This window comes from Coenobita brevimanus, chromosome 42 (assembly GCF_032717465.1).
Source record: "Coenobita brevimanus isolate Jiangsu-jjx chromosome 42, ASM3271746v2, whole genome shotgun sequence".
In the NCBI taxonomy this organism is placed as follows: Eukaryota; Metazoa; Arthropoda; class Malacostraca; order Decapoda; family Coenobitidae; genus Coenobita; species Coenobita brevimanus.
Genome location: NC_136995.1, coordinates 1,809,908 through 1,826,885, shown reverse-complemented (window position 1 = coordinate 1,826,885; position 16,978 = coordinate 1,809,908). Strand labels below are relative to the sequence as shown.

At 41.3% G+C, this 16,978-nt stretch overlaps 1 protein-coding gene across 1 annotated transcript in view; it reads right to left on the bottom strand.

Annotated features, from left to right (window-relative positions):
* LOC145397664 (phospholipase D2-like) overlaps positions 1-12,079 on the bottom strand; it is a 37,021-nt gene extending 24,942 nt beyond the window's left edge. The window contains exons 1-13 of the mRNA XM_080270704.1: positions 11,986-12,079; positions 11,344-11,408; positions 10,580-10,703; positions 9,720-9,870; positions 7,524-7,619; positions 6,722-6,859; positions 5,729-5,852; positions 4,166-4,269; positions 3,062-3,255; positions 2,284-2,358; positions 2,010-2,082; positions 1,370-1,507; positions 836-974 (exon numbers count right to left, since the gene is read on the bottom strand). Coding sequence (XP_080126830.1) covers positions 836-974; positions 1,370-1,507; positions 2,010-2,082; positions 2,284-2,358; positions 3,062-3,255; positions 4,166-4,269; positions 5,729-5,852; positions 6,722-6,859; positions 7,524-7,619; positions 9,720-9,870; positions 10,580-10,703; positions 11,344-11,408; positions 11,986-12,079 — 1,515 coding nt within the window. The remainder of the gene's footprint in view (positions 1-835; positions 975-1,369; positions 1,508-2,009; positions 2,083-2,283; positions 2,359-3,061; positions 3,256-4,165; positions 4,270-5,728; positions 5,853-6,721; positions 6,860-7,523; positions 7,620-9,719; positions 9,871-10,579; positions 10,704-11,343; positions 11,409-11,985) is intronic.
* Positions 12,080-16,978: the final 4,899 nt, after the last annotated feature.

The following is a 16,978-nucleotide window of genomic DNA, read 5'->3' as shown; positions in this document are numbered from 1 at the left end:
AAAAAAAAAAGGGGGGGGGGGAAACGAAACATCACAGCAATACCTAGGTGTGACCGATATCATCTAAGTAAATCTGCACACTTTTGACCTTCATTATGCAGCACAGGATGGTTCTACAAAGCTCAAAAATGCATTGCCAGGTGTGTCTGACATTCCTCTTCAATATGGCAATAAAAAAAATTGAACTTCAAAAATCGGCAGTGGGGTCGGCCAGTGGGTCCTGACAAATTACACACGGTCGGCCACAGAGGGGTTAATTGTTGAAAGAAATGAATAGCCAAAAGATAAACGTTACACCAATGAATGACATCCTCCCTCCCCCAAGTCGCACAATCTCATGGCCAGTGAACAGACTCATTTACTGAAGGGCAAAACAAATGTCAAAAGATGGTGACCATGAGACTGAGTTTACAGTGAGATGATGGATCAGACAGTGATATGGAGCACACATCACTGACCCACACCTTTGTCTGCTGGGACTGAGGGGAGGAGGGGGAGAAACTGACCAATGCTTTTGTCTGTACCTCTTCCTTTGCTACTGTCAGTCTGCTTTCACCTAACAGAACTGGACCACTCCCACAACTTGAATACTAAGCTATGGTTGCATGAAGTTCATTAAGTCTTAATTATGAAGTACAACTGAGTCTGCTTAGATACTAGTCAAATCAACCCTCCGATCTGACTACAAGTAGCCAACAACTGACAGTCTACTTAGATACTAGTCAAATCAACCCTCCAATCTGACTACACTTAGCCAACAAATGAGCTGAAAGGGGTTAGGAATCGTTACCAGGTGAGAAAAAAAATAAAAATAAAATGCTATACCATTCGATACCTTAATGTTGGGGTGGAGTTGGTTGAGTGTGTGCTTGCTGAGGAGTGAGGATATCCCCAGTGCCAACTCCACCTCCTTGTACAGCAGGATGAAAATATGAACACCTGCTTCTGCCTTCCTTCGTAGCACCTCAGCCAGTCTGCGTCAAAAAGGAGACATAGTAAGTGGAGGAATTAAGACAACTAAAGACAGTGAAGAAAGGAAAAGAAATGGGAGAGAAGAGAGAGGCAAACAACAATGAGAGAGAAGGAAAAAAAGGGTAAAAGGAGGTAAAAATTGAGAAGAAAGGTGTAAAAAATAAGAGATGGGAGGTAACAAATGGACTGAAAAGATGTCACTCAGTGTAGAGTCATCCTTAGACAGAAGGAAGAGGAAAGAATGATGGAAAGAAAGACAAAAGAGCAAGGAAGGAAAAAAGGAAGGAAGAGAGGAAAGGCAGTCACACAAGAGCGGCACAACATCGAGTGAGTGGATGGTGAATGCCCCCACCTACCACACACATACACACACACACACACACACACACACACTCACCTCCACCTGTGTCCAGTGAGGTCTGGTCGCTTGAGGTATATCTGGGGACTCATCCACCAGTCTGTAATAAACACTTCCTCCTTTGCCATCTCCAGCATGTCACCCACATCCCACATGTACCGTGCACCATCAACGTACCTGTGGTGTAGAAGGGGTAGTGGGGAAATCAATGCCTTTACATGGTGGCATCAATATAGACGGGTGCCTCCAATGCCCGCCATCCTCCTTTAATGGGGATGGGGAAGAATGGATGACTACTGTCGAACAAGTTTACTCAATTTATGGGAAGTCTCCTGTACTGAAAGGGTTTACATGACAAGAACAGGACTGAAAAAATTCATCCATCCATCATCCAATCCTTTTTTATTTCAACAGGCATGTAGGGGCCCTGGGCTAGGCTACTCATTCCTGACATATAAAGCATGGGTGACCAGCCTCACTAATCCCTGGGTGGCATTATGTGAACAATAAACCCCAACCAACCTACAGACAGAAACCCTTAAAGGCTCCATCTGGCTCAAGCTACTTAACCCACAGGCATCATTTGGTTATATGGTTACCACCCCACTTAGTGAATGGCTTTCTAGATTATCATTAACAGTTGAGGGAGTGAATATAACACTTTGTAAAGGAGCCTTACCAACGAGCATATGAGTTGGGACGAATGGGTGCGAAGGATCCGAACCGAGTGTCTTGGCTGGTGAATTCTTTTGCTGCAAGATGAAGAGAATAGAAATTATTCTGTACAGTCATATAACAGACATCTCATACCATCATCGTCATCATCATCATCATCGCAATATACTTACTCACCACATGCATCTTACTACTGCATCACATCACAGTCAATCCTTCACTATTATCATTGTTGTCATCATTATCCTCATCATCATCATCACAACACACTTACTCACCATATTTCTGTTGCGACTGGGTGATCTCTGTCAGCCACTCCTTCTTACTGTTCTCCGAGTCACACTTGATCACCACTGACCTGCACACATCAGATGTAAATGAGTACACATCATCACCATCATCACCCCTACCTTTTTTCCACACATCATCATCACCATCATCATCCATACCTCTTTTCCACACATTATCATCATCATCATCATCATCATCATCATCCATACCTCTCTTCAACACATCATCACCATCATCATCATCATCATCACCCATACCTCTTTTCCACATATCAAAATCATCATCATCCATACCTCTTTTCCACACATCATCATCATCATCATCATCATCATCATCATCATCATCATCATCATCCACACCTCATTTCCCACCCTAGGAAAGAGTGAGGTAGGGTCCAGTGAACCAGAGAAAAACCTAACTGAAAGCAAAACTAATCAAACTCTGCCCCAAGCTTGACAGACCCTAAATCCTGTATCTGTTATTAGTTCAGAAGAAGTTCACTGCAGGACTTATATGTCTCTTTGGTGTGAGACAGATAAATCAAAGTTAAGCTTTTCCCATCTGAAATATATATATATATAAAATACAATTAAACAAAATTGATAATCATTAATAAATTGTAAACAAAACAACACCACAGACCCAAAATCCAAAGCATTTTTTGTTGTTAAGTGTGACCAGTTTTTAATATAAACTAATTTATATTTTTCTCCTGTTCATCGTCACTCTAAAAAAAAATAAAAAAATAAAAAAATAAACGGGTACGGGACCTGGACAAGTTTGAGATGAGGAGTGAGTTGCGCGCTCCGATGAGCCTGTAACCATGTGAGACCTGGAAGCCAGTGTCCATGAGCAACACACCACGCACCCGCCCCGTCTCTGGCACTAGGAAGAACAGGCAGGTATCACGCACCACCAGCCACCGCACCTTGTACTTACCACCACATCCTGATGTTATCCTGAATGGGAAAAGGCAGGGTGTGTTACATGACTAAATCTGACTACAACAAAATCTAAATCTCGGGTAGTATAAAGAAAAGGAAGATCTCACGCACCACCAACCAACGTATTTTGTAAATACAAATGCACGCTGACGTCATTCTGAGTAGGAAAAGGTAGACTGCAATATATGACTAAACTCTGACTACTGTGATATATAAAAATTTCTGGTACCATGAAGTCAAGGAAGGCCCCACACACCACCAGTCAACACCCCTTCTTACCACCACATCCTAACATTATCCTGAGCAGAAATGATGAAGTTTGTAATACTGTACTGTACTGTACAATTCAGCTCAAAATAATTATCTGGTTGAGCAATAAACCTCAACCTTCCCTCTGTCTCCAACCCTTATGGATCAGATCTTGCTAGAGTGCATTAACCCAATAGACAACCAGATGTTCATTTGTTGTTAACTTCTTTAATCCAGTAACACTAAATTTTATTCAAATTACCACTATCTGTTCACTTTAACTAGGAATAGAACTGTCAGCCCTCTATCAAGAACATTCAGTTGTAACAATAATACTAGAATATGATGCTAGTAATGAAGAAGAGTTGTGGAAAGGAAGAACGCGTAAGGTATTATTCTAAAATTTACCTACAGGAAGCATGATACAAAAGGATGAAAATTTTCACCAAGTTAATACAAAATGAAACGCAGACGATTCTAAACAATGATTTCATTCATCTAACACTGGGGAAGTTGATGAAAGCTGTAACTAACCTCCAGTCCAAAAACTCTCTCCAAATCTGAATAAAATCATCTGGAGGTAGCAAGAATGAACTCAAGAAAACATCACCGGAATAAAGGTGTTAACTCAGAAAATATATGCACTGGAACTTATAAGAATATTTATCAAACTAACCAATTACAGCAGCCGTTGTTGGTCCCTCCTCCCCCTGTTCTCTTCTTGACATATCCCTCCTTGTGCTTCACCCCCAGCTCTCGGATGAATGAAATGGGCGAGATCTGACATAACCAAAAATGTTTAAATTTATTATCTACCTGTTTTAAGCCATGACATAACTCACTCTTAATTACTATACCCTAAAACAGTTTAAATTAATTATCTATGGTTTTATTCATAACTCACTCTTAATTATTATAACCTAAACAGTTGAAATTAATTAGCTAGGTAATATAACTCGTTCTTAATTTTCTTTATATGAAAGCTCTTTATCATTTTGAACAAAAATTATACCTGACACACAGTCCATCATGACCCAGAAAGCATCCCTATTTTTACCATTTTTACATACTGAAACAGTGGATGAAATTTTGAAATATTCTCTACAGCTAGTTTGTTTTCACCTAATAGAATAGAGTCATTTACAACTTTAATGCTAAGTTTAAGGTTACGTTAATTCGGTGAGCTACCATTATGAGGCAGAAATGAGTCTCTATAGTTACTACACAAATTTATCCTCACAATGCCTGGCCATCAACTGAGATGAAAGAGGTCAGGGATCTTTGGCAGGTGAATGAAGCTGATTACTGTACTTTTTTACTTATATGTATGCTTGCTATTTCTGTTTATAAAGCTTTATAATACATACAAATTACACTGTACATTCAGCAGTACTTGCCCTATGAAATAAAGCACACAACAATAATGCCCATTTTGAAACCACCAATAGCCTGGGTAAGGAAACTTTTTTGGGTATTTCAGTCTAAGAGGCAATTCATTACACACTCAGACAACAGAAAACAGCATATATGTGGTGGTGACTAAAAAAATCCACTCAATTGAAGTAGTGTTGCCTACTTCTTCCTTAGGTGACTCTACTCAACGTGATAAGCCTAATCGTTCCCTGAGATCCAGTATGCCATTTACAACCCTGGATGGTAACCATATACCTAAAAAATGTGGTGACGTAGAGCCTAGTCTGATACCCATTAACACCTGCCACACTCATCCTTTGAAGGGAAATTAACCCTACCTGAGCCACTGTTTTATAACCAGTGTATATTGTACCTCATATAAGGTTTGCAGCATGGCCTGTGAAGACCATTGTGCCTTATATGAGGTCTGCAGCTTGGTAAGGGTTAACTGGGTGGAGAGATGCAAATGCCATGTCCATTCAGAAACCAAACTTCCACACTTTTTCCCACACTTACTTCTTCCTTAGGCAACTACTTTGAGTGATAAGCCTAATGGTTTCCTGTGGTCCAGAAAGCCATTCACAACCCTAGGTAGTAACCATATAACCAAATAATGAGGTCATGTACAGCCTGCTAAGATACCCCTGTAAACACCTGCCATTTGTAAGGAAATTTGCCTCTGCCCTGCAGAGGCCATTGATTGCCTGGGGTTGATGGGTCTACCCAACCATACAGAGCATGGTTGCTCTACTACTAATACTACTCCTGTGACAAGGACACAATACGATCTACACTCCCTCAAAATACAAAAAGGCCTGGGACTTGCCTCAAAGAACTCGAGGACAGCCTGGTGACTACGGAAGAGAGAATGGTGAAGGACATTTCTCAAGTAGGTCTCCAGTTCACTCTTCACTCCATCATCCATTGTCTGCAGAGCTCTACGTGGGAACCTGGAAGGAGAGGGACAGTACCACTACCACCATCATCAATGAAAGGAGAGAGGAAGTATAATCATCATTGCCATCATCAACATCATGGTGGTGGAGTGAGAAGCCTTCAGGTGGTGGCTCTGATACAACTGGGTGGCAGAGCTTCCTGGTTATATAAATTCCCTCAATTTTCTCTCTCTCCCTTAAAAGGAGGGTGGTGCACTGCAGGAGAATGGCAATTTCAGTTTGCTGTCTACTACATTCATGTCAGGACAAGCTTGGGTCCACAAAATCATCATCATCCATCCTAACCTTTTTCTGCTACCTGGATGGAGTGTGATGGGATCCACAACACACAGAAAAACAAAGAACAAGAGTGGAGAACTATCAACAGCATGATCAGCGAGATGTGACAGACACTCATTCAAATATCATTCAAGTCCATGGAATCCTGGCTCCAACACACAGGCCTCAATATACACAAATATCTTTGTTCTTTTTCTTCACAGGTGCATTTCACAAACATCATCTAAATTCTCTAAACACAACCCAATTCAGGACTCCTGTTGTATGGTACATGCCCATGCACACTGTCACCACCCTTATCCCCCTGCTTAATCTGTTGCTTCATGTTCTCTGGTCACTTTCTTGTCATCTACAGTATGCCACCCTTGTCAGCCAGCTTGATCTGCTACCTCATGCTCTCCCTGCACTGTCTTGTTCTGGCTCATGCTGAAAATCCCCAACCTGTACCTCAAGTCTCCATCCCAAATCACCAAACTGTTCCCCTAATGCTCACCATATCCCCTAAAGTCCCTAGTCTTACCCAAAATTGCCATTCTACCAGTAGCTACCTGACCCGACCCAAGTCCTCTGCTACTAACACTCACTTCAGGAGTCGTCTGTTATATGGTTCCACCTCGCCATCCACAGTGTCACCACCTTTGTCTGCTTGCTTGATCTGCTGCCTCATGCTCTCCCTCCGTGCTCTCGTCACCCGTGTGGCGGCTGGCATCTTTAGTCGCGTCCTGCCAAGAAAACACCATGAGTTTAATTCTGAATGATCCTACTTTCCCTCTTTTACTTTAGCTGGTGATTTTATATATCTTTGGGGAGACTTGTAGACTTCTGGTACAGCAAGGGATAGAAACGACCTACAGCAAACCATTCATTTCCAGGCCAATTTTTCTTCCCTACTTTGGTTCCCCTAAACAATTAAGTTCATTCAACCTAGGAACAATGGTTTGGACTGAAGAGAAAATTGTTATCAATAAGTCTGTGAGATGGATCTGGAATCTGAAAAGAATGAATGATGACTGCAATGATATATGGTGCTTCTGACTGGGCACTCTGTTTCCTTCACTGTGCTTCTCTTTTCACATTTGTGGATCCCTCCCACTGAATGTATTAAGCAGAAAATATGATGATGATGATGATGATGATGATGATGATGATGATGATGATGATGATGACGATGATGATGATGATGATGATGGTGAAGATGATGATGATGATGATGATGATTACGACAGCAACAAAAAGAATGACAGCACAGAGAAGAAAGTAACAAGAGTAGTGATGATGATGATGATGATTATGACAGCAACAACAAGAATGATAGCACAGAGAAGAAAGTAACACCAGTAATGATGATGATGATAAATGATAATGATGAACCCCATATATACAAACCTCAGGAGGATTAGGTCACCATGAAGGGATGCCACTTGGCGCACCTTTCTCTTAACGGTCCACTGGTGCTCTCCATGCTCCAGGCTGATCACCAACCTGCCAACCAACATAAAATAAAATAAAAAAGTGTAAATATTATTATCATTATTGTTATTATTATTATTATTATTATTATTATTATTATTATTACTATATTATTATTATTCCTTCGTTCTTTCCTCTTCCTTCTGCCTATGGGTAACTCTACACTGAGTGACAAGCCTAACGGTTTCCTGTACACCAGGAAACCATTTACTACTCTGAGAGGTAACAGTATAACCAAATTATGGCGCCTCCAATTGGACTGAGCTTGTATCCAAGGGGTGGTTGGGGTTTATTGCTAACGTAATGCCACTCAGAGATGAGTGAGGCTGGTCACTCTCATCTTAAATGTCAGGACCAACTTGCCTAGCCCTGGGTTCCTACGTTCTTCACGGGGCAACATAGGATTGGATGATGGATGGATGGACGGATTTATTATTATACATTTATGTGAAGCTACAGAATGTGGTGAAAGTTTTTTGGCATATCAGATAGAGCCAGAATTCCGGGAGGCTTGAATCATGAGTGAAAGGAAGCGTGGCCCATTGGACTGGGCAAACTTGGGCTGTCTGGATGTTGCTATTCCTCCCCCTGCCCTAGGGTCGGAGAGGAGGTCCGGATGATGATGATGATGATGATGAAACACACAAGCTGCCACACTCATCCAGCAAAGTCAGTCCTCGTTTTACGTACTGTAGTTTTCAAATATCACAATTTTTCACATACAAGTGCAAATGACAATCAATTTCAATGGTAGCAACTGAATTTGAATAGCTAATTTTTCTTTAATTTTTAAGTAAGTTAATGGAAAAAAAGGATGTAAAAAAAGAACTGCTTGTGTATAGTATGACTCCAATAAAATATCATTCCAATGGCCCAAGGTTTACTTTTGTCACCTACACAAACACAATAATATCATAAAACACATAACTATCACATATACAGTACGGCATTTTGAAGCGGTTGTTGAAAAAGTTTATGGCACTGAAAAAGCATGAAAAAGATATGAATGATACAGATACAATTAAAAAAGCACACCATTCTGCACGGTAGTATCAGTTTGACAAATGGAAATATTAAAGCATAAAAATGATCTTGAGATGATAAGCTGGAATGAACACTGTTCTCAATGAAAAGTACTGACACAAGAACAACATCTGACAAGAGGTACACATAAGAGTACACATCCATCCATCCATCCATCATCCAATCCTGTGTTGCCCCATGAGGAGCATAGGAGCCTGGGGCTAGGCAGTTGGTCCCGACATTTAAGATGAGAGTGACCAGCCTCACTCATCCCCGAGTGGCATTACATGAGCAATCAACCCCAACCACCCCTTGGATATAAACCTTCACCGGCTCAATCCGACTGGAGGGCAATAATTACCCACTAAACCACCAGGCGCCAAAACTTGGTTATATGGTTACCACCCAGCATAGTAACTGGTTTCCTGGTGCACAGGAAACCATTTGGCTTGTCATTCAGTGTAGAGTCACCCACAGGCTGAAGGAAGCGGAAAGAGAGACAGAAGAGGGAGTGTAAAGTCACCCGTAGGCAGAAGGACAAGGAAAGAATGAAGGAAAGAAAGACAGAAGAGAATGGAAGGAAAGAAGGATGGAGAGGAAAGGGCAGACAACCGAGAGCAGCACTACATCGAGTGAGTGGATGGTGAGTGCCCCCACCTACCACACAACACAATTACAGGAATAATAAAACCACAGCAATTAAAGAAGGAACCTTGAGCCAAACACAGGGATAACATAAGGCATAACAAAGAACAGCGAATTATGCTCTTCAAAAATGATTAAGACTGTGACTAAACGGTGAACTATGATGCTCACAGATGATTGCTGAAGAGTTGCATGACAGAAAATAAAGAGTTATGATGCTCTCAGATGGTACCAAAGAGTTGTATGACAGAAAATTGAGAATAATTAGGCTCACAGAAAGTTACAGTATCTCACAAATTGTAAGACAGACAACAGTGAACTATAAGGCTCACTGGTGGTTACTGAAAAGACAGGAGAGGGAGAGAGAGAACCGAGGGAGTGTGAAGATTTGAAAGTTACAGGTGTTGAAAAGAAAGACAACACACAGTGACTTTTGCTGCTCACAGATAATTACTGAAGAGCTGTATGGTAGAATGCAACATCTGGACTTCAGTGATGCGCAGGTTTAGTGGCTTGTGTGGTATGAACACTCCCGGCATCAACTCCGTGTACCGCAGCTGCTCGTACACTTTGGAGTATGCCACCGACCCAACACCTGCAAATATTACACCTTAACATACTGGAGATGGATTCATGAACTGCTGTTATTTCTATGATCCAATATTGCAGGAAAGACAGGGAAAGGTGAGTGACAGTGTTTTCAATGTCTTCTGTTCTTCCTGCAAAAGCAGTCATACAAGGTAGTTGATCATATAATACTAGGGAGAGTTTTACTACCAAACCTAAGATGGACTCCCTCTTGTAACTTTGATTTGATTTTGTACAGAGAAATATAGACAAGGAAAGATTTTTATGCCTCCTCTCCTTGTTCTTTTGCCAAAAAACATATATCGTATAAAGTAAATCAGCTCCGTGTACTGTACTATAACTGCTTGTACACTCTGGAGCAAACCACAGACCCCAGACCTGTAAACACTGCATCTTCCCATATTGGGGACAGATACACTAAACTATTTCCATTTTAAATTTGCCTAATACTACCATCTCTGTATCTTGACTGCTCTAATACTGCCATTTCTCTATCTGGACCGTTCAGTTGGAACAACAGATTAACCAATAGAATACAATGCAAGCCACAAAGAAGTGCTATGGAAAGGATGCAGTGCCCAAGCATTACAGTATCTCATTCTGCCACTAAACTACAAATGTTAAAAGTAATGATTACAATCATCGTAGAAAAGGGTTAAAATGTTTTACCATGATTCTGTCTGCATATTTTAAGCCATAAATATGCAAACGCTCACCATGGTCAGCAGAGTCCGCAAATGGGTCTGGGGTGTAGTCCAGATAGCCCAATACATCTGTGTCGGAGTCCGGGGAGCCCAAGGTGGGACTCTGAACAGTGGCTGGCAGTACGAGGCTCGGACGCTTCAGAGTGGAGACATGGGGAAACAGAGGAAAACAGTAAGTCATCCTGATCATTATCACTGCTGTTCTTGCTGCTCTAGCATAACCCTAGATTGTCTGGCCAAGCAGATCTGTCATCACAGGTAAGCAAGAGCTTTGACCAAGCAATCCTAAAAGTATAGTAGAGTACATACACCATGTAAGGAACTGGTGCCCCTGTGTGGTAGACAGCACCTTGCCAGTGCCAAATCAGGGTCCTTCCCACAAAGAAGTGCAGAGAAAAATGAGGTCTGATTACCGGGTGGACACCCTAGCTGCTCCACTCAAGGTCACAGTGCTACCACAAGTATCACTGTTACTTGCCACAAGTAGAGGAAAAATGGCTTACACAAGCACGCATGGCCAAGGCCTTAAAAAATGAAAACGTAAACAATCATTCAGGGATGTGTTCCTAAATATCAGTTTTTTTCTTATGCAGCTGATACTTTAAATGAGGGGTGGGGCAAATTGGTAAATCAGCTTTAAAGGTGGTAATGGACCTTTAATGGTTAATTTTCTGTACTACAGTATGTTGCACTGTCTCTCTCTCTCTCTCTGTCTCTCTCTAATACACATGCTAGTTCTAATGTAAGCACAGTAATAAAATCCTAAATGCTCATACCTGTCGTTTGCCATCAGGGTGCAGGCCTCGCGGGATACTGAAATCTGGGGCATCTGGTGCCAGGGCTGCAAACATAAACAGAAGAAAGGTGTATATTACCACCCAGGCTCCTATGATTGCTGGGCCTCAGGGAACGGGATGTTAAAGCCTATCCCAGAGTTGAAGGGGAGGAAAAAAAATCATGTGGTTAGCATGCCACAGTCTGAATGTGGGCCCTAATACTCATGAGGGTTAGATCCCAAAGAGGCAACTGGAAACTTCTACTCTGTGATGCCAAGAAGGTGGGACGGTTGGTCATCTACCCTTAAATATACTGTACTGGGCTTCATTGTTCTAGCCTTGAACTCCTACATCTCAAACAGGATACTATGGGACTGGCTATTACTGTTTCATATGTTGTGAGTGCTACTATTATTGTTTTTTGCTTCATGAATCTTAAAAATCCTTAGATCAAAATGCAGTACTTTTTTTCACTTTGGGATTGGCTGTTACTGTTTTTTATTTCATGAATTTTACAAAATGCTTATGGCTGTTACTGTTTTTTATTTCATGAATTTTACAAAATGCTTATATATATATATATATATATATATATATATATATATATATATACACACACACACACATATATAGATTTCTTACCTGGATGACCATCGTGCGTATCTCCTCCATCCCCATGATCGGGGTCAGAGGGTGAGGTGGCCACTGCCTCCTCACAGTCGGTTAGAGGCTCCATTTCCTGCCTGGCATCACTCCACCCTCCCTGAAACACACATACACACACACACACATATTCAGTTCCATGTGTCTCTCCTAAATTTATCAGGTGGAAACAGGAAAGAATTAATCAGGTGAAAGCAGGGACAGAAATAATATGTTACAGTACTGTGCTGCTGGTTACTGGAGACTGTACTGCTGTTATCGATGCTGTTATTGTCGTGACCCAGGGCTCATCAGAATACAAACCCAACGGAATACATAGTGAAAACGGCCTTCTCCTGAAACCCACCAAACTTCTTTTGGGGGACACGGAGAGAAGTGGAGTCATCCAGTGATATCAGTGCTGCAACACGAAGCATCCCTCTCAAGCACCAAGACGATATTTAAAACGTTAACTATCAGATGTCTCCTATGCTTGATAAACTATTTCAGTTGCTGCATGAATCCTATGCAAGAAGGTGTCACTGTACTGCAAGAGTTAATCCAAAGAATGTTGAAACTGCCCTCGGGCGAAAAAAACAGATGTGTCAGTTTGAATAAATAGCTAAACACATCCATGACAGAAAAAAAACAATAATTATAATCAAGATACCGTACATTTCACTCTTCCACTCCAACAATTTACCTCAGAAAATAAAGTCTAGTGTTGTCTTTCTACATGTAAAGTACAGGAAAACAGTCTGACCAAATATTCCACCACTTCCTTCTTCTCACTCGCCTCTGCTAGCTAATTTTCTGGTGCTGAGAGACTTCTTATGTTTCTCCTAACATTTTATCTTTTCTATCAGTCACTCCCCTCTGGTGGCTAATCATCTTAATCTATGACAGGCTTGTATACATTTCTCCCAATATTCCACCTCTTCTACTTTTCAATATCCTCTGCTGGCTAATCTTCCTAATATGCAAGAGGCTGTGTTTCTTCTTGTATTCCACCTCTTCTGCTTTTCACTGTCCTCTGCTAGCTCATCTCTGCCCACAGATGACTCTTACTGATATGATGTGTCAAGAATGAGAATAATAGAGGTGCTGTAATTATGGGAGTAATGGACATACTGTACTGTAAGTGTGAAACATATGCAGTGGTGTATGAGAACCTGTGCCTGACTATAATACAAAACCTACACTCCAAACAAAGCACACACAGCTCTTGTTCCTATGACTAAACCATGTACTGCAGATAAATTCAAATTCTGTTTTGTATGCTAACAGTAAAAAAATAAAAAAATAAAAAAAATGCTGATCAGTTAAAACTAACACAAGGCACATTCAAATAGCTGTCTGCATTAAAGATCTTACCATACCTTTACAAATTCTCAAATGAACTTTTAAAACAAGCAAACATCACGCATTTTACACTAAAAGCCTTAGCCCATTCACTATGATCCCTTTCATATTAAAAAAAAATATATATATATATCTTGCTACTTTTATGTGATTTCACTCAGGCTTGGAGATACTTCACACAAGGCGTTATATATAAATTTCTTTAACTAAACAAAGTGCTAAACCAGTACATTATTGCAACTGATACTCCATTTAACTGGTAACCTCCCACCAGTTTATTCTATCACAACACTGTACTTATCACCACCTTAATCCCTGACCTGGATCGACATTTTATAATGCAATGGAGTCAGAAACTACAACGTCACACAACTAGCCAGTAATACTGAAGGACATTTACAGACATTATATGTACTGGAACTGCAGCAGCTGTTGTTCTATCTATCTATCTATTGCCAGACGCCTCAATCCCGTTTGGGGTGGCCACAAACAAATCGCCTCCAAGTCGCCCTGTCCCCCGCCATTTCACTACCCAGCTCCCAACTCACACCCCCCTCTCTCATATACCTCTCCACCCCATCCCTCCATCTCATCCTCGGTCTCCCCCTCCCTCTTCCACCCTCCACCTCACTCACATACACTCTCTTCGTCAGTCTTTCACCCTCCATCCTCTCCACATGGCCAAACCACCTCAGTGTGTTCCTCACAACGCTTCCTATCACATCCACATCAACACCACAACGCTCCTTTATATCCTCATTCGTCAGCCTGTCTCTCCACGTGACTCCACAAGCTCCTCTTAAATAACTCATTTCCACTGCTCTCACTCTTGACTTGTGTCCTTCCAACAACGTCCAAGCTTCACTTCCGTACGTTAGAGTTGGTATCACAATACTGTCATGTAGTAACTTTTTTACTTCCATGCTCACTTCCCTGTTTCTTATCACTGCTTTCAAGGAACCAGCAACCTTTCTTCCCTGCTGTACCCTTTCAAGCACTTCACCCTCCAAACCTCCATCCTTACTCATCACACTACCCAAATACTTAAACGTACTCACATTTTCCAATTCCTCACCATCCAACCTCGCTATACATTCACTGACTTCACCTCTCTCAAAGACCATCACTTTACTCTTCCCTACATTCACCTTTAGGTTCCGTTTCTTACACTCTCTCAAACTCATCCACCAAGCCTTGCAGCTCCCCTTCATCTTCACTCAACAACACAGTATCATCTGCAAACAACAGTACAGGGAGTTTCCAAACACTATCCTCTCTCACCAGGGCCACTCCAACATCCACTACCCTACCTTGTACCTCTTTTATTACCCCATCCATGTACAGATTGAACAACCATGGAGACATGACACATCCCTGTTTCAAACCAACTTTCAAAGAGAAAAATTCACTTAGTTCACCATCCACACGCACTGCAGCCTTAGCACCATCATACATACTCTTCACAGCATTCAACAACTTCCCATCTACTCCATATATTCTTAACACTTTCCACAATCCTTGTCTATCCACCCTGTCATATGCTTTCTCCAAATCCATGAAAGCCGCATACAACTTCTTTCCCTTCTCTAGAAACTTTTCCACTAAAGATCTAAGAATGAATATCTGATCTACACAACCTCTTCCCTTCCTAAAGCCTCCCTGTTCTTCTCCAACTAATTTCTCTGTTCTTTCTCTAACTCTGTCTATAAGTATCCTACCATACACTTTTCCTATTATACTAAGAAGACAAATGCCCCTATGATTACCACACACTTCTTTTTCCCCTTTTCCTTTGTACAAGGGAATAATTATACCTGACTTCCAATCCTCCGGGACTCTACCTTCCTCCCAGGCCAATCTGCACATCTTCCACATCCATTCTACTACTATCTCTCCCCCATGCTTCAGCATCTCACCACACACTCCATCAATTCCTGGGGCTTTCCCCGATTTAACTTTCTTCATTGCTTCCACAACCTCTATCCTACTGATTTCTACCTGTCTTCTCACCTCCCTCCTTCTCCCAGCCATTCCCCAGCCACTTATACTCGCATTACTTCCATCCTCTACGTTCAACAATTCCTTAAAGTGTTCTCTCCATCTGCTCACTTTTTCTCCCTTCTCCACTAGTAATCTACCATGTTTATCTTTCACTCCCCTGCTAACTTCACTTCCACCCTGTCTTACTCTTTTCACTTCTCTCCAGAACATTTTCTTACAGTCCCTCCACTTTACACTCAAATTCCTTCCAAATTCCTGATCCACTCTCTTCTTACTCTCTCTTACTAATCTTTTCACCTCTCTCTTCCTGTTGTTGCTCTAGGTTAATCTGAAATATTAACCTAGTTGTGTGGGCTGAAGTTGCCCTCACCCTGCAGTCCACCATCTCCAGTGTCTCTTTCCAGTACCTTAAGCACTGTACTGTACAAAGCAGTGTTGTCATGGGTGCAAGATTTCATAGTTACTGTTGTGTTCAAAACCAAGAACACTTTTTTCAGTATATTCTTGACATATTCTGATGATTTTTTTCAGCTTAGGACAGACTCTTTAATTTGTTGGGGTCAGATATATAACTAATAAACTTCAATACAAGAGTTTTTTCCTAAGTTGAATAAAACTGTCTGGTATAATAGCAGTAGTAGCTGCAATCTTAGGCCCATCTAAAATGTAAACCCAGAGGACTGCAGGCTGGTGGCCTTCATACTGCACTTCAATGTTTTCTTTCAGGAGATAAAGAGGAGAATGAGGAACACGTATAACTAGGCAGGTCTACCTCCCAGTCACATCAGTGACACCAGTTGAAGGCATCCCTCTCCAGCAAGAAATAAACAAGGATATCACCAAAATTGCATGGATTAACCAAGACACTCCTTACAATATTCCTGAATGAATGGAGGTGCAAGAAGAGATGTCTTTGCATCACTTATACAGTATATAGGGTGGTCCATACACAGCACTCCACTAGACACGCACTTGGATGTATCTTAGTCTTGTGGGGGCAGTTCAGTCTCCTGGCATGGCAGTGAAAGCAGGAAATGAATTAATGATGCAGGATGAACACTGTTAATGCTGACTGAGCTTTCCCTGTAACACACTTGAAATCACCCAGCAGATTGGCAAAGGAGCATTACATATGGACCAATCTGTATATCTCTAACAGGATGGAATTTGAGGTATTTAAAAAAAGCAATATAGTGCTGGAAAATCAAACTGCATTTAAACCTAGTAATTTCTCTTAAAGCACGAACAGCCTGTAATTGGTTAAAAATACTGTACAGCAATGGGTGGGGGTTACCTTACCTCTGCAACGTGAATAAGCAGTAGCAAAGCATAATGTATGTGGCTGTTTTACTTGCAGTGAACTACTATACAGTTATAATTGAAGGAAATTATATATAGTTACAGCAGTTTTCATTATCATGGCAAGATGAATCTGCACTGCTGCCATTATTGTGCATTTTTCAGCTAAAAAACATTGTTATTGCACATCTGAGTGAGTTTCAGCTGACAATGAAGGTGCAGGATCTGTGGTTTCTGAAGGCTTTGAGGTATTCAAAGATGAGGCCCTACTTGAGAAGTTAATCCCAGGCAGTTCACACAATTATCTCTCCACCCACTGCCTCAGAAGCCC